This window comes from Diuraphis noxia, unplaced genomic scaffold, assembly GCF_037042655.1.
Source record: "Diuraphis noxia isolate RWA-SAM2 unplaced genomic scaffold, SU_Dnox_SAM2 contig0002, whole genome shotgun sequence".
NCBI classification, from domain to species: domain Eukaryota; kingdom Metazoa; phylum Arthropoda; class Insecta; order Hemiptera; family Aphididae; genus Diuraphis; species Diuraphis noxia.
Window position 1 is genome coordinate 70,368,667 of NW_028301712.1, and position 26,860 is coordinate 70,395,526.

At 26.8% G+C, this 26,860-nt stretch overlaps 1 protein-coding gene across 4 annotated transcripts in view; it reads left to right on the forward strand.

The window, feature by feature from the left end:
- The window catches only part of Fas1 (fasciclin 1 Fas1 domain-containing), a 68,134-nt gene that overhangs the window by 35,012 nt on the left and 6,262 nt on the right, over positions 1–26,860 (forward strand). For 3 of the 4 annotated variants that reach the window (XM_015523505.2, XM_015523506.2, XM_015523502.2), the window contains exons 2-8: positions 18,380–18,524; positions 21,496–21,668; positions 21,743–21,876; positions 24,199–24,295; positions 25,389–25,569; positions 25,860–26,020; positions 26,118–26,129. In XM_015523505.2, coding sequence (XP_015378991.1) covers positions 18,380–18,524; positions 21,496–21,668; positions 21,743–21,876; positions 24,199–24,295; positions 25,389–25,569; positions 25,860–26,020; positions 26,118–26,129 — 903 coding nt within the window. The remainder of the gene's footprint in view (positions 1–18,379; positions 18,525–21,495; positions 21,669–21,742; positions 21,877–24,198; positions 24,296–25,388; positions 25,570–25,859; positions 26,021–26,117; positions 26,130–26,860) is intronic. The other variant, XM_015523503.2, reaches the window with a different exon arrangement.

A 26,860-nucleotide genomic window follows, 5' to 3' on the forward strand; every position in this document is an offset into this window, starting at 1 on the left:
CCGTTTCGTCCATAAAGTCAGCGTTGTAAATTGCACTTTTGGGGAGACTCATACGAGTGACAAGCGTATCAATAAAGTAAAAAAGTTTTGTTTTGCATTAAAACTACTTAAAACCATGTAATTATTAGTGGGTTGGTAGCCAAACGTTTGTGATCACCAAGGACTTTTAATAATAGTAATTAGGAATGGATAAAACTGTGACGTGTCCGAAAAAATGCACGTCTAACCAGGTGCATATCCGGTTGATCGATATCACAGTTGCGTATTGTGTGTCGTCACATAAATGTGTGTATTCGTCATATTAGGCGCATATAATATATTTTGTGACTAACGAGACCAACTGCACTATATATTATAATATTTATATAAATATATATTATACCTATACATATATCACGTGCTAGTGTGTGTGTGTGTGTGTGTCAGATGGGTATATCTACGTATTATTATAGAACTGGCAATAAGGCAGGCGGGTCGTCGAAAAAAATGTGTTACTTCCGGATATGCTTAACTAAGTATCTACCTTTATAATATTAAATTACATAATATACGTGCACACGTATATTATACGTTCAGTCTGTTTCACTTTATTTGTGATATTTATCATAGTTTATCGCAGTGACTGTGCGATATTATGAAAGATTTTCAATTTTCACCCAGTCAGATGTCGATGATCGACGTTTATCGAGAATATTTAGTTATGAATTTAAATGTAATATTGTCGTAGATACCAAAAACTAACTGCAGTTGCGACTTTAATAAGATTATACATTTTTATTCAAGTTTTCTGTGTACAATAACTATATATGTTATTCAAATTTGAAAATACACAGCTAAGTGACTTGTCGGATACATATTGCATCATCTGCCATATTATTATACGCCTGTTCTCTTGTTTCTTTGCAATTGTCCTATATAGCTGATAGAAGAGTATAAGCAAATTTACGTTTTATAAGCAATAGATATTCTCAGCATCTCAGCTTAAATAGACTCCAAATCTCCTTGAGTACATTATTTTAAAGTGTCTTTTTTTACATCACGTAATATTACTAGCCATTTTATATTCCTATGTACTGCAAGCTATAATGCTAAATGCTGCTAATTAGCCCCTCCTAGGATGATACGGTTTGCCAATGTAGAATCATTTTTATCTTTTTTTATAATACTTAACACATAGTTTGGTACTAAATTATTTTGTAAATTTTTTAACTATATATGTTAATATATTATATACTAAAAACATTGTATTATTGTTATGCAATACCATTGGGCTACCAATCCGTATTATTAGGTAATACAAAATAAACAAATACACTTGTGTGCATTTTACATATAATGTACGTACACAAGTACAGACAAGTAAAATATATACGTAAGTATATATTATAATATATTCACGCCATTCACTTTATCTGGGGAGGGGGGGGGGGGTGCCGCCGTCGTCACCGAGTGTTGTGTGTGCGTGTGTCGTTATACAGTATTGTAAAAATATTGATCACGCGCGCGCGCACCCCGAAAACACGGCGGCGGTGGTGGAATTGGGCCGTGGACGGCGGCGGCTTTGGCGTTCGGCGGTGGGGTAGTAGGGTTCAAGAACCCCCAGGGGAAGGGCTCGACAGCACCATAGGGGTAGAAATCCGGCGCCACGACTTTTATTACGTTCGACGGCCGCGAGGCGTATCGCTCCGCGTGCAGAAAACCGATTCCCTCCACCGCCGGATGATAGCTATATTTATAATGGTAAGCCACTGCGTGCCGCGTATATATTTATATATATGCGTGGACACCAACGTTTGGCCGTTGTAATTATTCGACGTGCGTATTATTTTACCTTCCCTCCCAACTACCGCCAGCGATCAACCTTGCTGCCATATACCCTTCTCCACCCGGGCCAGCCAAAGTGCCGTTGGCGTGTATACAGAAACCATTAATCCTGTGGAAAATTAATTTTACCTTTGCGGATTTGCGCACTTATATATACTTATATATATTAAACATGTGCATATAGACCATAGAGTCAATATCACGTAATTTTTATTTTTAAATTCATCTCGTCAAGAAAGCTTTTTAATATATATTTTATTATATGATGCGTATCTTATAATAACAATTTATTACCATACACCTATCTTATTTACTTGACTGTATATCGAGTGTATCGATTGATTTATTAATAAATCATTATCTTTGAGACATTTTAAATTTACAGTATCATATAGGAAATATGCAAATTATACATATATGTTTTTAAAAAAACAGATTTTGAAATCGATTAATTGATTGTATGCAACATACTCTATGCTATAGTCTATACTTCATTTTTGTTTAGTTCCCAGTTAAAATGCATTTTAGTTTGTAGTTTTTAAACTACATATAAATACAAATTACTATTAGGTCAAAGCTATTCAAGTTTTTTTTTGTTAGATTTCATCAAAAATCTCTGACCTGCAAGTTTATATGAATTGATATTATGATATTAGAATATATCATATTATAATTTACTTTTTTTGTTAAATTATTAAACATACATACATTTTGCTGATGACATTTTTCTTTTGAACGTATGGAACATCACGATTATATAATATCTCATCCTAATATTTTAATGCACTATAAAAAAATATAAAAAGAGAATATAGATAAATATCATCATAAATGTTAAAAGAATTTTGGGTGTAAGTTGGTGTGTGGAATATAAATTTTTTTTATTTGATATTTATTTTGCTTATACATTTATATTAAAATATTTTATTTTATTATATTTTAATAAGAAAAACGAGCTTCTATTTATTTAATATAATCATTATTATTTGTATTTTACAATATGTTTGACTTTATGTAGATATTAACTTTAGACTTGACTTGAATAATTTTTACCAACTTTATAAACTTAGTCCGAATTGAAACGAATAAGTACGTATAATGTACGTTTTAAGTTTTATAAATTAAAAACTAAACATTTACTATAAAGTTACTATTTTTTTATTAGGTATAGGTACAACTAAAAAAAATAATTTCTTTTTTTAATAAAAAAAGATTCACTGTTTTGTGATACTAAAAGATTTTATATTTTAATTTACATTCAATTTTAAAATTATAAAAACTCATTTTAGCTACTGTCTACATAGATTAGTTTCATAAAAATATAATATTTTAAATGTTATATAATAATAATAATAATTTTATTTTATTCATGCTAAGGTTATTAGCTTGTAACAAAATTATTATTATTGTTATTATTTTAAACTTAAATATAATATAATTATGTAATTATTTGTTATGGTTACTGATAAGTAGTAAAAAATTTAGTTTGTGTCAATTAATGAATAATATCAAATAATGAATAGGTACTAAATAAATAAACGTTCAGGATACAGCTTTAAACAAGTTTTAGATTAGGTTCTGCAAAAGTTCTAGTGAATGTGTTAAACATTTATCATAACTTATAAATAAATAATTTATTGAATTATCCTTATAATTTGCCATTCAAAACGATGAGTGGCTTATTTACATAAAAACACGAGGGTTTAGTGTCAAATTAATAAAAACTTTATGTCCGTCTTTCCGTATAAAATTACAGATTGGTGATTTAAATATTTACGTTTTCTATGTAAATATGAATTATATAATTCAAATGGAAACATGATATTATACAGTCACAAAAATTTTTCCATTACCTATATTAAGTTATCAAAAGCCGAGTCAAAAGCTTATATTGATACGTTTTTAAATTTAAAGCTTACCAAACGGATTGGGAGCATTTGGAGCTGGTCAAGTTACAATTTACATATAATTCGTCTTACTTTTTTGAATGACTTATTAAAACAATAATAAAAATAAAAATAATAACAAAAAAAATCTCTTAAATATCATTACTTTAAAAATCACTATGTCATGGTCATTGATATCATCCACAAATTCCCACGAATATTTTGCGGAACAGAACGCTGTTACCGGTAGTTATGTACGTAAAAAATCATACGCATGTGATAACGTGAATCGCTCTTTTTGTGTCCTTGTCTCTAAGACTACGTCTCCCTTGATACGTGCATAAAAATTTAGTTTATTTTTTCAATAGACGTCCCAATGCGGTGGCTCAGCAGCAAGTAGAACACGAATCGTTGCTGCCTGCTATTGTTGTGTAAAGTATAATGTATATTACAGTACGTGCATGTATTAATTTAGACCCGTATTTCATTTCTTTTGTGTGTATAAGTTTGATAAGTCACCGTGTAATTTTTCATCGTTTTTATTTAAAAAAAAAAATAGACTCGTGTTGATGGAGAGAGAGCAAAAATATAGGCGGCTTTTGGTTTACGTGGCCGAAATTTAACAGGGTTAAACGTTTTTAAATCAGGTTGAAGTTATGGTTTTTGTAATTGAATTTATTATATGTAATTGACATTTAATGATTCATCGTAATAGTTAGTATAATAGCTGTTGTTCGGATTCTATTGTTCCTTTCAATATAACCGATTTAACGAAAATTTTGAAAGTAATTTTCACCTTTCCTTCTTGACTGGACAAGTACACTTGAAATATTTTTATAGCCTGAAACCGTTTCTGAAAATCACTATGCGTGTAGAAATAATTTCATGTTAAACATTTAAATAAAATATAGAAATTAATTAAATATTCTTTGAAAAAGTTTACCTACAATATTTCATATTTCATATATTATATTTTACTCTTACGTATAATGTTTATACATTTATTGTCGTTTTCATTTCATGAATATTATATTATTATGTATTTATTTGCTTAAAAAATTCACTAGAATATATTATAATCATATTTAATATTGTTTTGATTGAATTAAATTAAATATTTTTTCCTGTTTTAATTTTTAAATATTACGCTATTATTATTTCTATTTTGGTCTTATAAGCAATGCTTCTGAGACCGGATTAGTATCATCCTATTACAATGCATTGTAAAAAAAAAGGAATATAATAGTATTGAACAGAATCATAAACTTGATTTGATGCTACGGTCAATTCAAAAGATACGGGCTCTTTTTTGTGCCCTTTAATCAAACGAATAAAGAATATAAGTCTGTGTCCCACGGTATATAAAAATCCAATAAATATAATTATACAGTGATGTCTTAATGTAGAATTTATGAGTCAGATTACAAAAATCAATTTACTTAATTTAATTTTGTTTATTTAACTTTTAAGTTTAAATATGACTCATTCTTAATTTGTATAAATAGATATTATATTATGTATAATGCTGTTTTTGTGTGAATTTTAACTTTTTGTCATCGAAAATCCTGAAAATTCTGTAATGATATGCTCTACTTATTATTTATCAAAACATCTATTGAAAAGGTATTTTTTTTTGCTTTTTAGAAATTATTTCTTATATAGGTATATCTATTCAAAAACCAAATATTTTTTAAGGCATCTATTTTGTGTATACGTATTTATTGACTATCTCACAGAACTTACACATGTTTACCCTTTCTGATATTATTATTTGAAAGTATTGAGTGTCTTTTGTTTAACTGTATGAAGTTTACTTGTTTACTTGTATGCGTAAGCATTTAATGTCCGTTTAATTGTGCTGCTAGGTCATTATGTTATATGTTGTATGTGTATTTATAATTTTATATAGTATTTATACTTAAACCAAACCTGTGTTATTTAAAATTTATATTATTTTGAATTTTTACTACCTATGTGTTAAATGTGATAATTCTTTCATTTAATTCAATCGCATCGAACTGAATAATTTTTAACAATGACAATAATGACATATAATATTATATTTAAACTATAATAGTGATTAAATCGTTTACATTTACCTATTATTTGATAAATTATGTAAGATAATGCGCACGAAAAACAGTTATTATTATTCTATTAAAAATCAATAGATAAATATTATACTATTATATTTTAATCATATAAAAATTTGTTTAAATAGGTATTTAAAAAAGTCAACATTTAATAATTACGTATAGTTAAGTAGGATAGTGCATTTAAACGATAAATTACTCTATACCTAGATAACTAAATGATAATTAGCTTAATAAACTTAAATAAGAATCATTATTTTACAATGAAAGATAAAAATTATAAATACATATATTTAAAAATAATTAAGTTTTTAATGTTAATACTAATTAGGTTGGTTTTGTAACTAATAAGTTAACGATTTTGTTGAAAAACAAAAATCACTGCATTATTTTTTGAAGGGACGTGTCACGTATTGATACGGTTTAACAGAGTGTAAATGTTTGATGAGTAATTAAAAGTAAAATATAGGTATACAGAAGGTTTAAAGTAGAAGGGGACTATTTGAATCTATGGTTCTGATTCAGATGATTAATTGTGCATCGAAAATCGTCTTTTAACTGCTGGATGATCACACAGAGCCAATGACAAAGGATTTCCGACCGTGGTAAAATGAGTTCAACGAGCCACTGTCGTTCCGTTTGATGTAACTTCATGGTATATTCCTAGGCTCTTAGATATAAAAAAATTTAGGTATACGATTCAATACATTTTTGTTTATATCTTATTAGTGTAGTTGTTATTCATATCTAGTCTCTATATATATTTTAATTTACTTTTAGAATACGTTATAAGTAGTTAAACATTTTAATTACAAAAAGGTGTGAATTTATTACCTAATTATATTATGTAACAATTATGCTCTTGTTGTGTTGTAAGTACTTAAATTACTTAATTTTTTTTTATTCCTAAGATGAGTAAAATAGTATAAACCTCTGATTTGATTTTGAATATTTTAATAGATGATTTCTTAGATCAAACTATATTACTATCTGTATTTTTATATTTGTTAAAGTACCTCAGTTACATGATACGTAATTTAATAGAATTAATTCATAAGTTGATTGTATGATTTTAGAAAATTAGAGATTTTTCAAAATATAAACATATTACTCAAAAACATTAGTCTAAAAATTTTAGAATAAATTTCTGATGGTACAGATGATTTAACATGAAGTTAAACTGAGAAATATCGACCAACGTGTTTCCATAATTAATTGGTACTTACATCTCATATTTTATTACAGTTAATAATTGGACAGTTTAATAAAATATAAATATTAACATGCTGAAAACAGCATTTTTTTTTTTTAAATTAATACAAAATCGATCGAATTGTTCACTTCTCTAAACATATTTTATCATTATTGACCTGTTTGGCGGTAGTGGTATTTTTATATTAAACAAATAAAAAACAAAAGTAGAAATTGGCTTTTTATATCTATTGAATCTTTCATTATACAGGAGACAGGATGATGGCAATTTGCCCTGAAAACTGACTTCGCAGTATTTCTATCATATTCGTGATCTTAATAGACCATATTTATACAATATTCCATTGTATTGACATTGTATAAAGAATAATTTAGTTCAATTGACCGTCGGTATGTGAATAGGGTATTCTCTAGAAGTATTTATGCAGGACTAGCACATTTATGGTTGCTTCTATTGGAATTTAAAATCGTATAATAATTAGTACACATGATATAATATTCAAAGGTCAATTTAATTTGTTATGGATGCTATTTTTCATTTTGTTGAACGAATTGTAGTTAAAACTATTTATAATTATTGTTACCTAACATCTATTTGTAATTATTACCTACATTTTTAGATGCATTTTGTTTCAATTTTAATAAGAACCTTTAATGTTGTGCTTTTGTGGAATTCATTAATTTGAAAATTCTGAATATGTTTTAAATATTTTCGTAATTGAGCTTTAGAATTTATATGATTGACTAGTATAATGCAAAACTTGCTATTCGGATGCCATTTATGTACAATAGCTCTATATTTTATTAAAAGTATGACTAGTTTGTGCATATTAATAATTTTGCAGTAGATCATTTATTTGGTTGGTATTGTCATGGTAACTTCGAGAACTGGACTGTGTCTCAAATATATGGTATATAATTTTACTTAGCTTATTTTGTGGTCCGGGTGCAGTATTTTAATGTTTACTGAATTTATAAGACTGATATATCAATATGTTTAATAATAATGTAAAATGCAATTATTAAAACAAATACAATACATTTTATTACATAGTATAACAGAGTATGACGTGCATTTAAGCATTTTATTTTATTTATTATTTTGGATGAATATTATTGATATAAATTATCATAATTGTAGGCCTACGCTACTTAATTAATTTATAATGAATATTATATTGAATGTATTATTATTATTATTTTTATTTTTTTGTAAAACTACGTTGGTATTTTAGTTTTGTCTGTTTAAGTTATTTATTGTTATAATAATAATACAATTTTCACAGTTAATTATATGCGTATAGTAAAAAAATAAAAGATTTATTCATAAAATTATTTGTATTTATTGAAACTGGTACTACTGATTTATTTGCAAATACCTACCTAATATTAAATTATAAGTGTAAAACATAATTCTCCATTCATATTAATAGTAACTACATATATATTATGAATGGACAAACCACAGATAAACTAAAAAACACCTACAACAGGGAACAGGCTGATGTCACTTTGTAGATTCGAATTTCATTAATCATCCATCATCACAAGCAACTTAAACGCTATTACCATGTCCGTCCGACCAATGGTTTCCGTATTTAGGTCGGTAAACGGTTTTTATAAACGATAGTAATAATAAAAATTGATGTATTGTTTCTTTTTATTTAAATCAAACAATATGAAATGTACATTGTATATACTCATATACTATGTATAGTCGTCATGGTAACACTCGGTGCCCCTAACGTTCACATAATTCCTATTAGAAGGGTCATTTGAATGTGTTGTTGGCGCCCTCTTTAATTTCTCCCCAGCTTGGCCAATGAAATATACACGTGAGCGTTTAAATTATAAATAATGTCAATTACCTATATAAAATAATATAATATACGTATTAATTTTACACATATTATCGCCGACTGCTGAAATTTCATTGTTTTTATTCGCTGATTATTCTTACTTATTTTTAATTGACAGAAAAACATGGTAAAGTTTTACTTAATCGTGTAACTATTCCGTTGTGGTAAGAGTAGATATTATTGCAACATAATAAAATAGTGCGAGTTTAATGAGTTGCAAGCGAACCAAATTAATTTTATGTTTATTTGTTTTCTGTGTTTTTAATACGTAACTCAGATATAGTGTCTATTTAAACGTATTTAAGTATGTAATTTTTTATTTAAAATTATTCATTTAAATATCAGTTAAGGTAAATTCGAGTTAATGATAATATTTATTTGAATTATATAGTAAGTTAATATGTACGTTAAATATTAAATAAGCTTAAAATGTACGTTATATATTACTTGTATTGTCATAAAAATTTAAAAATATATTAAAAGCACGTTTACAATTATTGCATTCATAAAACCTTTGTTTTAATTATCATAATGGGATTTTTGTAATTACTACTGTTGTAATATTACAGTGATAGAGATATTAGTATATTACTGATTAGGTAGGTTGATTATTTATTTTTTAAATAACTACTTTTTAAACAATCTTCTGTTGATTTTAATGTGTATCTCGGTATCCGTATAATATTATATTAAATTTAAACCATAATATTTATTGATTGAAAATAGTTTTGATTTTTCAAGATTTTTTGTAGGTATTTTTAAACTAATAAAGTTATGTTTTCTTGTTGAATAGGTAGTTTTTTTAAAATTAGGTCATAGTTTTTATCTGCGCTATGGAAATGTATTATGAATGTGAACATTAATTATATTTACATTCTAATGGGTTTGGGTATAAATATTTAAAATCTATTATTTCCATGTTATCATATACCTGTATTTAAATTAAAAATGTTATCGTCCCTTAAAATAAGTTTGTGAACTATTCCTGTGTTTGCGTAATTTGCTAAAACCAATAAAACATTAATCTTGTGACTCTGTATACGGTATACAAGTTTTTATTTATAATCTTTTAAGTATAATAATTCTCTTCATAAATGCTTAAAGTAAATTTGATTAAATATCATATAAAAAACTCTGTAACTCTGATTTTAGGAAAAAAAAACATTGACGTATTATATTGATATAATAATATATTAGGTGAGTAGATGTGCCCCACTTATAGTAGCGCGTTTGGCGCCGTTTCCTGCTTTGTATTGTGGAACTGGAACACATACGCTAGCCAACCGGTTCGAATGTATATCGTTGGGAAAAGCGATCGATTACCACGAAGCAAGGTCAAGTTTATATGTTTCTTCAAAACTATAGATGTTTAAATGTTACTTTTGTTTTTTACGGAATAAATAACGAACAGTACAATTTATTCGCTAGTGGGTCTCTGGCAATTTAATCACTTTCACCACGAAAGTCGTAGTCGTGAGTCGTGACCTACCAGGCATGGTATAAAACAGTCACTATTGCGTCCATTAATAACTATTATGAAAATAATATGATTATATTTTAGTCTCGTCTCTCACATAAACCGGAGGGAAGTTAATGTACTGCGCAATTTCGCAATGTATTATAACAGTATTTTGTATGCCATTTTATCATCTTGATTTTGTTTACTTGTGAAGATAAAAAAACGTCGAACCCGGTCGCTATGCTAATACTAGGTATTAACCCTTTTATCTTTATCCTAAAAGATAAATTTCCGTATTTGTCATTTTTTTTTTTCATGTTAAACGTTTAACTCATAACATAACATTGAATTATTATGTGTTGGGTGTTATATTAATAAGCAAACTTTAAGTGACGTGATCATTTCTCGAGGCTGGAGCTTTGTTATTAACACTTTTTGAAGATTATAAATAAATAGCTGGTTATAATATTACTATGTTAGTAGCTTTTATACACATTTTCTTCATTGTTTATTCGTGAAATAAAATAACTATAAAATACCATTTATGTACGTGCTCAGCTGTGATGACGCTCTTGATATACCCCGAGGGGTTGGTATGATCTCGATTACTACTAAATTCTTTGACCTTTTGTTACGTGACATTTTACATACATGTTATGATCGTATGGGTAAATTGTTGCTGGTTAGATATACTTTGTTGTTCAATTTAAAATAATAAATTATGTAGGTATTTACTTTGTTTGTGTACCTACTCAAGCGATATATTTTTGAGATATTGTTTGTAACTCAAAAAATCCTTAACCGGTTTTTTGAAATTCCAATTAAAATAGAAAAATGTTATTGAATACTACTCATTCATCGATTAAATACATAACAAAGTGCGTCATGAAAAGGAAATGTTCAAACTTTCAAATTTTCGTTTAATACTATATGTATTAAAAAATAACTGTACCAATTAGTATTAAATAGTAGGTATAATATTTTATATTTCGGAAACTTATTCTCTAAAAATTATATGGTTTTATTATCGCCTAACACAGCGGTTCCCAACCTTTTTAGTTTCGCGGACCACTAATTTTGTAAAAAAATATTTGAGGCCCACCCATAGCATACCTATATACATTTTCATAAAACTATAATATACATATATATTATATACATATAGGTATACATGTATATATAGTAATTAGGAATAAAAAATGTTATTAGAAAAAAACTTAATTATATTATATTATTATATATATATATATATATATAATATTTAATATTATACCTATGGCTCGCGGCCCAGTGCCATGCTGATTGGGGCCCACAAGTGGTCCGCGGTCCATGGGTTGGGATGTTGGGAACCGCTGGCCTAACAATAGTCATATACAATTGAATTACTTATTTGTTTTCTGCTTTGAATTATAAAATATTAGAAACTGTACTTTTTTAGGATTCATATATGTGGTATGCGAGTCACTATGTAGTACTATGTACTAATTTTTATAGTAATTTATATATAGCTTAGGTACTTATTATTTTAGTATTGCCATACTCAATGATTATATTTTGTAAATAATAATGTATGTGACATATTAACTGTTGTTTAATTTGTTTAGTTTATTACTAGATGATTATACAGAATATAAAATTAGTAGTTACTAATTGGTTAGTTTTGTAATATAAAAAAAGTATAATTACCATTAAATAATTAAGTTTTGTAGTGAAGCATATATAATTTATTAATCGATGGGCCTGCATAAAATGTTTTTTTACCGAGTTTTGTAAACAACATTTTTTAAATTTATGTTTGTGAATGTTATTATATTATTTATTCGAATTAAAAAACAACATGATGTTATGCATGTATATATTATATTAGACTTAGATCTAACTTTCAAAGCATTCATATACATATATACTAATCAATTGGTTCTATTACCTATATATCCACTAAATAGATATAGCCATTTGAAACATGTTAGTTCTACCAATACGAAAGTTAGGTATGTATGTGATTGAATAAATGAAATGGATTTTAAAAAGCAATATTGTATGGTTAACGTAGTGTTTATTTTCTGTAGTATTACGTCAGTTACAACTTTCAAATCGGCTCTTGATTCAAGTGTTTAAATATAATGAATATTGATAATAGGTTTTCAGAGAACGTTGAAAAGTTATGATGGTCCATACAAATATGAAAAACAAATTATTAATGCATTGAATTTATGAATTTATTATACATACATTTTACGAATTCACTTTTAATTGATCTCATCACTTTGCGAGGCTTACGCCTTATATACTTTATACCATTGGGACTATGTCGCACGGTTGTTACAACTAGAAAAGTTTTTTCCATACATGTGCACAACAAAATGTATATTATTCTTAACGTGTTACACGCAAACCCACTGTACATATACATATATATTATAATGCACGGAGGTCGTACCGAAGCCCCCTAAACGTTTCCCAACTAAATCGATAACTAACCCGGAAACTTAGGGATCTATATTGGAACAAAAAAAAAAATAATAATAATAATAAAAACCGGGAGGGTCGGTTTTATTACCCAATAGGGCAATAGTAACGACTACTGGCGTAGAATTATCAACGGGACAATAATATAGACGATCTAGAGTTAGTACAGCGTAAAAAAAGTAATAATAAATAATAATAGTGCGTGTAGGGGAGAATGTACTTGGAAAAATAAGCAATGTAAATTCAAGCCGAATATTATATTCCTAGCTGCTCGCTGGCCGCAACCAAACATATCTAATAGAAGTATTGCATTGTGTTAATATTATTTCTCACTCATTTCTTAGTGCTTGACTATAATTTTATTTTAAACGATAAAAATGGTGGAATTATACTGCTATTATATTCTATATTCTATGTATATTATATTATAACGTAACTGCTGTTTTGATTATGCAATAAATATCTTACTTTTAATAGATGTCACGGATTAACGTATACATATGAATAAAAGTCGTGAATAAAATTATCCTCTTATGTGGGACTATATTTTTCTAGATTTATCCTTTATATTTCCGATTGTTATTAAAATTACGTCATACAGCGTTTTATCAATTACTAAATTATCTGTATCCGTTATTCGTTTTAGTACAAATTGTTCATGTAATTACGCAAGTACCTATATGTTTTGTTACTTGTTCATAAATTGGACTTATTTTAGATAATATATTACTGTATTTCGTTTGAAATTAACTTCAATATATGTTGCAGTGAATATATAGTTTAAATAATATTAGAGAAATTTTTTAATTATTTCTGTAAAAGCATTATAAATGGAAAAGTTGTAAGTCCTTTTCATTACGTGATCATACGGTAAAAGTAAAATATTGGAACACCTTTGATTTTTTCTCTATAAATTGTACAAGGTTAAAAATTATATTTTACCTCTTCAATATTGAGCAATACATAATTGAAAAAATTCTTTTTCTATATTTTTTTGAAAATTTTGAAGAACTAACACATCCCACACATATAATTCAGACACCTCTGAATATGACAAACGCTAAGTTTTAAATTGATGATTCACCACAAATTAATGAATAATAATTTTTTATGACCTTGATAGTTTGCTGGATTTAAAAAAAAAATACCAATTAAGTGTATTTGTTAACTTAGTTTAATATGCATAATTAATAGTTCATTGCCTTACAAAAAATATAATGTAATACTTCATTTAAGTAATATAAAATAAATTCAAACTCTTAAGATTTTTAAAAAAATTTTCTTTAGTAATTTACTATTTATTTTAATTATTAGTTTAATTTTTTTTTTTTTAATTCAAACGTGCGTTGAATGTATTTGCAGGTCTTAAGTTTTTGTATTGTTTGGCAGATTTTCAATTATAACGGCCACATTCCATCCCATTTATGTACTTAATAATAATTGCTAACTAACTTATGTGACCTTGACGAGTCAAAATCTACCACGCCTTTCATATATTCTCATTCGCTACCGGTATTTCAAATCAATTTCCTATTCAAAATTGTAAATTAATATATGTCTTATTCTTAAATATGTATTCCATTATAATTTGTCTATGTCCGATCTTTCTTTATAGTTAACTATACTTTTAACCTCATATTACAATTTCTTTTTTATGAAGTGTATGTTTTGTTGACCACTAAAAATAAAGAATTGTATTGGTATTCTAAGCTTATCTATTAACTATTGTTGCAAATCTAATCAAATGTTTTTTATTTTGCTATTTCTTAGAATAAATGTTCCTTCTATGCCATTCAAAAATTTCAAACGTGTTAAAACAATAAGTATCTTAAATGGTATGAAATTTGTTTATTTATCTTATTGTTATTTATAATAACCGAATAGTGTAAAAAAATAAACAAAATAATGCTTGACAAATATTCACAAGCTTTTAACAATAATACATGATAAATACAACAATTTGAAATAATAGCATTTAGATGTATCCGTCATAATATTAATGTCTCTTTGTATGGTAGAACTTAAGCAAAACCATATTTGTTCCTAATTTCCTATAAATCGTTGTGTTGTTTTTTAATATATTATATTCGCAACACTAAATATTAAAGGTGGACTCCCATGAGTATCTTTTTTTGTTTCGTATACATTGTCATTATTCCTTTGACGACGAAATAGTAAGTGTCATATTGTAATCACTAATCACTAATCATGAATATTTAAAACAATAGTTAAGTTAAAAAGTATTTTCCCAAAATTTGTGGTATTCAACGTATTGCGAAGTATTTTAAAATAAACCATCAACATCATCTTTTTTTGATACTTGTATAGTTACAAGTATCAAAATTGTTATTCTAATGTACATAAAATGTGCGCACTGATTTTCCCAAGATTAAGAGAGCTATTAATAAAACTCGGGATTGTCTCTTAGACTCGTTCTCTGCGGCAGTATCGATTTAAAGCGAGGTGCAAGGTTTTCTACGTGTTCACCCGCTTGCCCTACTAGGGGTTCCCAGCAGGGCCGGTTTTAGATACAATCGATGAGTACGACGGCACAGGGGCGCAAAAATTAGGGGGGGGGCGTGTGGTTGTGTGCTTATATGTTTTAAAAGAGGGTAAAGGGCGCCGAAACAATACTTAACTGGGCGCTGAAAAAAGCCTGTCCTGATTTCCAGCTCGTTGTTATTACTGTCGTGCAGGGGGTATTGGATATTAAATCACTGGCATAATGTTTATAATACCCACGACAAATATACTTGAGATTAAAAGCTATTTATGCGATTATTTCTTAAACAACGGAGATGATATAAATAGATATTATATAGTGAATATATGACGAATCAGGGGTATGATTTTTGAGCTAAGAACAAATATAATCCAAAATCTGATGCTTATATTTTGTATCTTGATTAGGTGTGGTAGCTTAATTAACAAATTGCTATTTGTAGAGTACATGGTTGTGTGATGTATTTTTTATTAAAATCTTATGCACTGAGTCGAGTTCTTACAATATCAAGTATTGTAAATCTATGCTTTATGGGGTTTATACAATTTATAGCTTGGAGAATATTACATTAAATTATATTGGCGCTGATATATATAGTAATAAATGAGTATCAATAGAACTTTTGAGAGTCATAATATTTACTTGAATGACTGACTGATATTTAAGGCGTTGTTTCTTTTGGTTTGGTTTTATTAGAGTAGATTATACCTGCGCAATTCGAACCTATCTCAAAAAATTGGCCTGTCAACACTATACTATATAGATGGTGCAAGGCTTCGGGAACATTAGTCATATTTTTACTCGCTTCGCCTGTTGTGCTATGGAAAAAAGCAATCCAGATAATGGTTTCTACCTGTTTAATTATCATTATTTACCTTGTTTTAGTACATGCACGCAACAACCAAGATCGGGTTGCGTGCCTATTATTAATCAACATTTTTGAATGGCGTTATTTAATAAAGGTACAAAATATGCCATAAACGCAATGAACTGATGTAGATTATTTTGAGTATGGAGTTTAAATTTAATATTTTAAAATTGCATGAAAACTGATCACAATTGGATCTGAAAGCGTGAACAACCGACAAAAAAAAGAGAGAATTAGTAATGAAATAAATATGCTAAATATGTTGCCATACAAACATTTTAGTTTTAAAAACTGCTTTTAATGTTTAGTGTGTTAAATAATATATTATAATTCTGTAAAGTTTTGAATTGTGTAAATATATTATGAGTTATGACCTTTAATGAATTACTTATATATTTTATACATAGGAAAACCTCGAATATTTATTTCGTTTATTTAGTAAATTATCGATTTGAGCATCGTATTAATTGTTGTAATGTTTTAGATTTCTATCTCTGATATTATACATTGCAAAAACTATACATAATCACTACATTTATTCGATCTTAACCGTTTTATGATTATGACGATTTATAGGTATACAATTTCAACTGAATATGCTTACTTAAATTAAAGTTTTTTCACTATGAATACAAAATATACATATATTTATTTAACGTGTACGTTTCTACTTGTGTTAGTTCTATATAGTTTTATTTGACATATTGAATTGGCGTTCCCTCCAAACTATAAATGAATAATTTATAATATTTTATAATAGAAAATGATATGTAATTTTTTTCATTTTGTAACCCATATGCCATAGTGTGCAATGATTCATCATAATATTATAAACTATTTGAATTATTCGGATGTCGTTACAGTATCACTATATTATCATGGGCTGTTATATTATCGCACTATTTTATTCTATTATTAAATATAGCATAAAAATATTATAATATGTATACAAATTATGGTAGGTACTTATTTTTATTTTTAGTCATCATATGAAATTTAATAAAATAGTAGGTAGGTATGATTGTATGAATCATTATGTTTTTGTTCGTTGTTCATGTTATATGTGTCAATGAGATTTCTGTATGGCGATTGCAGAGTACCCTCACTTCCATCGTAGTTGACGTGTCGTAAGTGTATGATTCATATTATAATGACAAATTATAGGATTGCGTGTTAATGGTTTTTAGCTACTGGTCAGATTCGTTTTATATTTCGGTGAATATCCTCGGAACTATAGAGACTACTTTAATTTGTATAACTTTTTTAAATCGGAATTACTCAATAAAGTTACATCAAAATCCCCCAGATAACAGTCTATTAAGGTTCTTTTAAGTCGTACATGTTTTAACTGTTTTAAGATAAAATCATATGAAGAAGGAACCAAAGACAATGCTATAAGAATTCGTCTCTCGTACCTATTTATAATAATATTAGAATGTATGAGTTCAATATTATAATATTCATCATTGGCCTGCTAATTTCTTTCATATCAACAGTTCTGAATTGTAAATACACTAATATTTAATTTTATACCGAAGACATTATCTTGCATTTTTTTTTTTTTCATGAACACATTTTAACCGCTATATTTTTATATTATATATAATTTTCACTTGTATGTTTAATTATCGTATTATTATACTTTTTATGCAATATCAGTAGGTAGGTATGTATGTAAATGTATCCTAGTTTTTATGATCGTGCATAAATCTAAATGATACAGTCTGACATTTTGTATTTGATATCAAAACTGTTTGTCTCAGCAAATTTAAGTATTCATTTATGCAATTATATGTATTTAAAAAGTAATCTTATGATTGTTTAATCTGTTTTTCATTACTCATCAGATATAATAAATAACACGCTGTTTGTAATGTATTACAATTTTCGAACGCGATTTGATATAAATAATACTACATAAACCATTTTACTACATTCGACAGAAACGTTTTCTTTATTTTCATTGTTCACATTTAGTATTCCAATAACTAATAAGTAATAAGACTAGCAGCTTGTAATAGGTACTTAATAAACGAGCTAGTGGTGCGTAGTGGTCTGTTCATTTAATACTAGTGATTAGACGTCACATTATCCTTATTGTTATTGTGGTCATTTTAAATTTTATAAGAATCATTATATCTTCAAGTACCTATTACTGTAATTGTACATTTTTTTTAATCTAAAATTTGTTTTGTGTACGTTTCAGATCTATAGTATAATCGAGAGGAATCAAATTGCCAACTCGACGATACATTTAAGAAGTGTTACGGTGTTTGCTCCGCACAACGAAGCGTTTTTGAAGATAACTAAACAAGATAACGACGATGAATATTTACCGTGCTACCATATAAGTGAGTAACTGTTTTTTTAGCGATTTTCCACTATAGTTTAGGATGTGTAAATAATATATGAAATACACTTTATATAAATACTCCCAAAGGATATGGTTGGTTGAGTATAGTACCTACCTACTCGTTAATAGGATTCAGATGAACATTTTTGTTGCCCCGCAGGGCACATAAAATAAAACAATAATGTATTTTGCACTTTATTGTCTTATTTGTAAATTGTAGGTATTTATTTTTTGAAGTAGCTATTATTACCACATTATTATCATATTTATGAAAAAATGACAGTTTTTACATTGTTATTCATTAGGTACCTATCTATATATTGAATTTATTTTTAATTCTTTTCATTTAATATTATTTTTAACTGATTTAAGTTTTTTTCCAACAAAATATTTCTATTATACATTGCCATGTTTGTATTAGACCATATGTTAACAACCGTCATGTTAGAATAACTGTGGATAAGTACACGTCAATTTTAAATTACTCCTTTTATTAGATGTAACCTTTTATGATCAAACATTAAAAAATAATATTTCAATGAACTATACTGTACTACTTGATATAAATGCACCTTATATTATTTAAAATGAGACCAATTATGATTATGAACACAAGGGTTGTCCATAAAAACATAATTGGGAAGGAAATGATACATTTTATTTTCATAGAAATTATAAACAATGATACTCAGTTTTCACAAAATGGGGGGGGGGGGGTAGATGCAGATGAAAGGAAGTGTAATAGGATGTTACGGTGCATTAACTTACCAGAGTGTCACGGGCTTTGGGCTTAATAACGACAGTACACCGAAGTTCAGACTACCTCGACCGGTGGTTTTAAACGCGTTTGTCCGTTAAAACCGCGACAGCCGGATTGCATCGTCCATAGAATTTTCTTTTTTTGAGTACCGTTGAATGCGCGCATGGTATATATAATGTAATTGTATATTATTATTAATGTCTATGCGACACCATCATTACATATTATACGAGCAAAGTCAATCACCAGTTGACCACAAGTATACTTACGTATATAACTTCCCTGTTGTATACTGGCATGTCAACAAGTACATTCAGTTAGGTAGGTAGATAGAAATATTTGATTGCAGTTTTAAAACATCAAAAAAAAAAAATTTAAAAAAATAGAGGTAGGTACTTCATCTACGTGATATGTGAATGTTTGACCATATCCATAAAAAATTAAGTTAATATAGTTTTACAATTCTTTGGTTTTTATAATTTTATTCGAAGTGTAGGTACACATAATATAATATAGCTTCATTATAATAAATATTATGTTACAATTTTGTATTTAAAAATTTAAAGACTATTTAACGTAGTATAATATATTCTGTAATAATATACTAATTTCGCTGTTCCATAAATCATTTCTCAAATGTGTATATTTTTTGGGATGTATTTTCTGAATGTTTCGGCTTAAGTTAAAAAATCTGTGTACAAAAATATTAATTTTTGTTTTTGTGTTAAGTAAATGTTTGTATCTCATTTATTTACATATATAACATCACGATTGAAATGCTAAATTTATCTTCCAGTATCTACCGACGTTTCAAAGTATTTGCTTTTTTGTTATTATAATTCATTCCGTACGTGTTTTTTTTATATAACAGTTGTGCTCTACCTACTTATTTTACCGGGCCTAACGCACAGTATTGTTATAATACAATAATAATTATTTTTAGTTTTTTTTTTTTTACCGCCATTCTTTGCGACTATATTTTTCAAGGAACTTCAGAATTTCTTTGTTTGACACGGTGCGGATACGCTTATTAGAAATTATAATCTCCCAGGTGGATACTGCACATGTAAGTTATTTTGTACCGATATGAATATACGCTGTTAGTATTTTATTTTTTAAAGCCATTTAACGTTTGGCCTGGGGATGGAACACTCGTCCTTCTTGACACATTTGTTTGGGTCATATCAAGATGTCACCTTGAACATTGTTTACGTGATTTAAAATTGTACATCTTCATCGTTTTGTAAAATAAAACTGTTGTTCACTAAAACGTTCAACACATGCAGATGAAATTATATACTAGCGATTGTTCCTATACAATATGCGCGGAGTTATAAAATGAAATTTAAAAGAGTAAATATAATATAAACAGTAGGAAGTAAAAAATAGTGAACCCCCAGTTTCCCTACAACAGTAATACAATATTGCCTTATAAAATTCAATATGTTCAAATTAACTTAACACATGTAAATTAATTTAAATAGTTGCAAAAAGTATTGTGATATTTGATATGTGGTATTTGTAATATTAGTTTTGTCAATAAAACAATATTATATCATAAAGACAATAATGTAAACAGTTGTTAAATGTTGTTATTACTAATTAATATTGCTCACTATAGAAAAACTCTTGGATTTATAGAATCTAATAGAAAACTAATGAAAATAATCAAAATATATCCTCGGGAGTTGATAATTTTCTATTCAACAGAAAAAAGTTTGAAATGTATGAAATTATATTGAAAAAATGCCTTTGTACGTTACACATCATATTTGAATATAAAACATGAATAATTAAATTATATTTAAATAGTTTTTTTTATTTCTTGAATCACAGGTACAAGAAATAGATTTATTTATAACAAAAGTTCCATTCTATTCGTTATAAAATATTTTTTGATATGGTTAATTTATTGTTATACATAGTAGTATAAACACATCAGCATCACTTCGCTTAAAATCTTATTAGTAAGGATAATTTTTTTTATCCTATCGTGTTTAAGACTTATAGGTAATTTTTCATAATAAACATTGATATTTTTGTTCAAAACTATCGGTATCACGATAGACTATTATAGGACATAGGTACTCTATATTTTCTACATTATTGGGATTTTCCAGCTGTTTACTCTACAAACTCGTTTTTGTAACTTTCAAGTTTTTTGATTTCATAATATATGAAAATAGCTAATGTTAATTAAAATTTACAGCAAATGTACCAATGAAATTGGAACAATTGGGAAAGTCGGTATTTTCTGAACTAGATGGTAATCCGCCCATGTGGATTACAAAGAAAAGTTCAGAAGAGATTTACGTTAACCAGGCTAAAATCGTCTATCATTTAGCCAACTATGAACACAATAATACATTTGGAAAACCTCAAGTAAGAACGCGTTAGCCTAGCTATAGCTCATCTATTTCAAAGAATGTATTTTATATCATTTTATTTATTAACAGGTGTTGCACGTCATTGACCAAGTTTTACAACCTTTGCGAATGAAGAAAAATAGCCCTCAAAATGTTTACAACCCTAATGCATGGGAATTCATGGAAAATGCTGAATATTTGGATTTGGATAGTTACCACACTAAGTAATTATATTATATTATACTTGTAACACATGCACTAGATCAATTGTTATAAATTTATTTCTTAAGTTTAAAAGTTTAACTTACATTTTTATTGAGGGAACTAACCACATTTATTAATAGACACTGTTTGTTCTCGTTAACATTTTTTTTATACATAAAATATCAAACATTCGATTTTCATGTTGTTAAAGAATTTGAGCACTAATTATCAAAATTTAAACAATTAATTTTTATTAAGTACTTTTGTACGTATAGTGTAAAAGTCTTAAAGTAGGTATTATTGAGATGTGTGTTGAAAGTAAATATATTTGTATAAGGATAAACACGGGGAAACACTGTTAGCTCTGTATACAAATTAACTATTAAGTTTATACATAAGTAGCATGCAACTGAAACCATAAAACTAGATTTAATCATCATGCTAAAAATAACATAAGTTAAATTTTGAAAACATGAAAATTACAAATAATTATGATATTGATATCAGTATATCAATTATGGATTTTTAAAATGTATTTTGCTAATGTTTTCTTTTACAAATGCATGTATTATATATTTTGTATAGGTACACTAATATGACTGTACTATAAGTGTGTGATATAAACAATTTGCAATGTTATGTTTATATAAGATTACAGTGTTTTAAAAATTAAAGATGAAGACTTAATGTTATACATGAAATATTTATTATTTCATATTTTCGCTACCTATTTGAATGATTTCATTTTTTTCTTCATAAGTTAATATTTTTCATAAGTAGTACTATTAATTAAATTAGTGTTGTATCCAACTATTTTAACATTCAACTTCAAAATTTCTATTTCCTATTAGTAATATCAAGTTTCTTTTTTTCTAAAAGTGATCGTTACATAAGTTAAACCTTATGATAAATACAGATCTATAGAGATTTTTTAAATTATATTTTGTGGTTGAAATTATTTAGAGTCCTCATTTAGATTTTCGTTATAAACATTGAGAACTGATGTCCACTTATATTCTATTCCAACTACAAAACAACAGTTATCATTTGTAAGCTATTCAAAACAAAATATTTTTTGTTGTTTATAAAAACAATTTTACCATATAATAATAGTACCTATTTAGGTTTTGGTGTTGACTTGTATTTTCTAAGAAGATATTTATTCAATAACCGAAACTAAAAATATTTTAATATTATTCTTTTAGTAAATTATTTTATAGTTTTTTATACACATTCATCTTTGTATTGCTTTTTTTTAACGAATTTTTCTACTAAGGTATGTGCTACGTTTTTCATAAAATTTAAAAACTACTCTACAAATTTAAATTACGAATCTTAAGTGTAGTTATTCTAGGGTATTAACAATAGAAGTCTTGTGCAACGTTAATGTTTAGAAATCGCAGTGAATTTTATATAGATATATTTACGTACGGGCGTCATCCGAAAATTGTCTCCGAGCTTAAGAGCAGACCGCTTTGTCTTGTACGTCTCATTTCCTTTTGTACTGTTTCTTTTAATTACATTTAATCATTTTCGCTTCAGTTCTTTACACCCACTTCCATAGTATGTTTAATTACCTCATTGAGGGGTCTCCATACTACCTCGGTCAGGGGCACACCACGCATTTTTACCCGTACATCCTGTTTATCGTTGGTAAATCATTAAATACAGATCATACCCATTCTTTTACATTTATCAGCATAATTGTGTATCTAATTTAAGTATTAAACTGCAATAAATAAATATTTGTTTGAATTCAAACGGCATTTTAAAACTTAATATCTTACAAATTCAGTATAAAAATGAAAATATCAACATTAATTTTTTTCGTGACTATACTATCTTATAATAATAAATTAAATATTCACAAAATTGACTACTTCCTTAATTTTAAACAAAAATAATGTTGGTTAGTTAAAGTGTTGAAAGCTATACTCGTGTTTAATTATATACAAAAATGTAATTAATTCTTCTGTTAAGTTCTTCTTTACTTTTAAAAAAAAGAAAAAAATACTTAAAGAGTAAAAAATGAATATATTTTTGAGTGTATATGAAATAATTTAAAAGTTTAGGAATAATGAAAAAGTTTTCTTTGGACCTAATTTTGCAATAATATTAACCATTAAAGTTGTGGGTTTTTAGGACGTTTAATACAGCTATGAAATAAAGCATATACCTATTTAATGTACATAAAAACGTAACGTACCTACTTAAATGTGACCAATTAGATAATGTGATGACAATAGCGTATACAGTTTAAAAAATACTTTAAATATAAACATAGTTTGTTACTTTATCTATTTAATATTTATTCATATTAATTTAATTTAACTATTTTCTAGTACTTTTTTGCAACGAGTACAATATCTTGATAAAAAGAGTGTATTCTCCAATCAAGGTGGACATACATTTTTCATACCTGTGGACGAAGTGGCTAATGTAAGTTTATAGACTTTATGTAGTGTATAATTTATTTCATGATAAAATATTTTTGTGTTAGAGGTTGAAAAAATAATATTCTCATTCATAAAAATGGAAGTCTTTGTTAAGTTGATAAATAGTTTTAAAAAACATTTATACTGAAATGTAATAATATCTATTTCAAACATCGTCATTATATTATTTTTGAGTGTTCCATAAAATACACTACTGCCCTTGACTTTATAATATATAGGTAACATGATCACGAACTATCATTTCAAAAGTTATTTCATACTTGAGTATGTGTACCAAATAATGACGGTAAAATATAATAGTATTCATCATGACTCTCTTTTAGTTTTATATTTGAGGTTTATATTACAGAGGTTTTTTATACATTTTATTGATATTACCAAAACTTCATAAATGTTATTTTTAATCAATTCGATATTATATAGATATAGTTTATAATATTATGACAATATTATTCATATAAATTCGCAATAATAGTTTCGAGAGTTTTCATTGTCTAAAATCGTGTAGATTTTAGCTTTCACCGTCGGTGAACATTATTGTTGTAATATAGGAGCAGCTAAGCTTTATTTTTTTCTAGATAATATGCTTCTAAATTATCAATATTATGTTTGCCTACGTCATTATATATATCGTGACCGAAATAAGATTTCAATAGCGAATTGTTATGATCAGTATTTTTAATGATGATTTTAATGATCTATGTACTTGATTTTTGGAGAGAACTCGTTTCTAAATCTAAATGGCATTAAACAGTGGAATTATATTTTATGTTTTCAATCTAGGAAATAATAAAATGTTATAATCCTTCAAACTTAGAATACATATTTTTTATGTTAATTATTTTTTTTTATAACATTTTTTAATAAACAGTGAATTTAAAATGTTTAAACAATTGACATAAAGATAGAATATAAATTAAATAAATTATAAAATTTTAAATGTATTATTTATCATACATGTATATTATATTTTATGACGATCGAAGGTTTTTATGCTAGGATGTTAATTATCTTACTAGGTTGTTAATCTAAACCAATTAATTTATCGATTTGATTTATGTTTTAATTTTATCTAGTATCCAAAAGTAAGACCTGAAAAAATCGATGTGAAAGTGATTGACGCCCACATTGTTCCCGATAATGTATTGTTTTTGGGACCAACCAACGAAAACGAGCAATTTAAAACTTTAGCGTTTACTGACATGCTTAAAGTATTTGCATCTTTATCTAAAGCCGAAGAAGGAGATAAAACTAAATGTAAGTTATGTCATATACAGAACTGAAATTGAATTTTAAAGTTGTGATTTAAGAATGTTATTTTATATTTTATGTGTTATTCGATTATTTCCTATCACGTATTTTTTTTTTTTTTTAGGCGCATCTTATTTTAATATATCTATCATATAATAATATAAAATGCGTGTGTGATTGTATACTTCAAAGTAGTAACATTTTTCTAACAAGCATTTTTATTATGCGTTTAAAAATTGTATCTTTACGAAAAATTTAAGTATATTTAAAACGTATTATGATTTTTTTGTGTTTAGATTACGTAAGCAGTGACACTGTTGTTGGTGATGGTGTCCACCCGACTGGAGCTGTAGTGGCAGAAATTGTTAAAGCCAATATACCTGTGAGAAATGGCGTGGTCCATTTGATTAGCAGGCCATTGATGATTGTAGATAACACAGTTAAACAATTCATTGAGGTCAGTTAATATTTATACTTTATTAAAAAGTACTTTGAAATTATAAAATTTTAATTTTGTTTTGTTTCATATTTGATACTGCTGGCCATAATAAAAGCAGTCGTATAAGGTAAGCATATTTTATTATTGATGTTATTTTATTTTCACTTTAAAATAATATGCACAATCATATTAATACGTAATAATTTACTACGTTTGTTATTTACTAATTAGAATTTAATGACATCAGTATATCTTACCAATCTTAAAATCATTACTTATTTTTGAGAATGAAAAAATAATAGTGTTTTTAAGTTTAAATTAAATGGTTAAAAGTAGAATTGACAGTTCAATTATGACCTATAATAAATTATAGAATTTGACTGGCTTTTTATAACACATAATAATGAATTTCACTGTTTACCAAAAAAAAACAATTTTCATACAGATTTATGTTAAGATAAACAATAAATAAAACGAAAGTGGGTATGCATCTTGTTTTTCTGATTTAGAGTACTCAGCATTATGTAGAATTAACCTAATTTACGGTATATTTACTTAATACTCAATTGTGTGTTTATATATACACGCACAGTAAATTCTAACTGTAATTATATATATTTGACAAACAAACATATGTGTAAACAAATTCTTATTTTTGTTTTGTAGGGAAGTAATATCATTATTTTTATTTCTTTATGTGTCTTAAAAACAACTGATACAATATATGTACCTATTTACAATGTTTTTCTGTATTAATATTGAATTAAGTTTCCGTATATTTTCCAGACTTGTGTGCTACTAAATTGTGTTAGCTTAATTCATAATATAATATGTTATATATGTAATAGTTTATAGTTA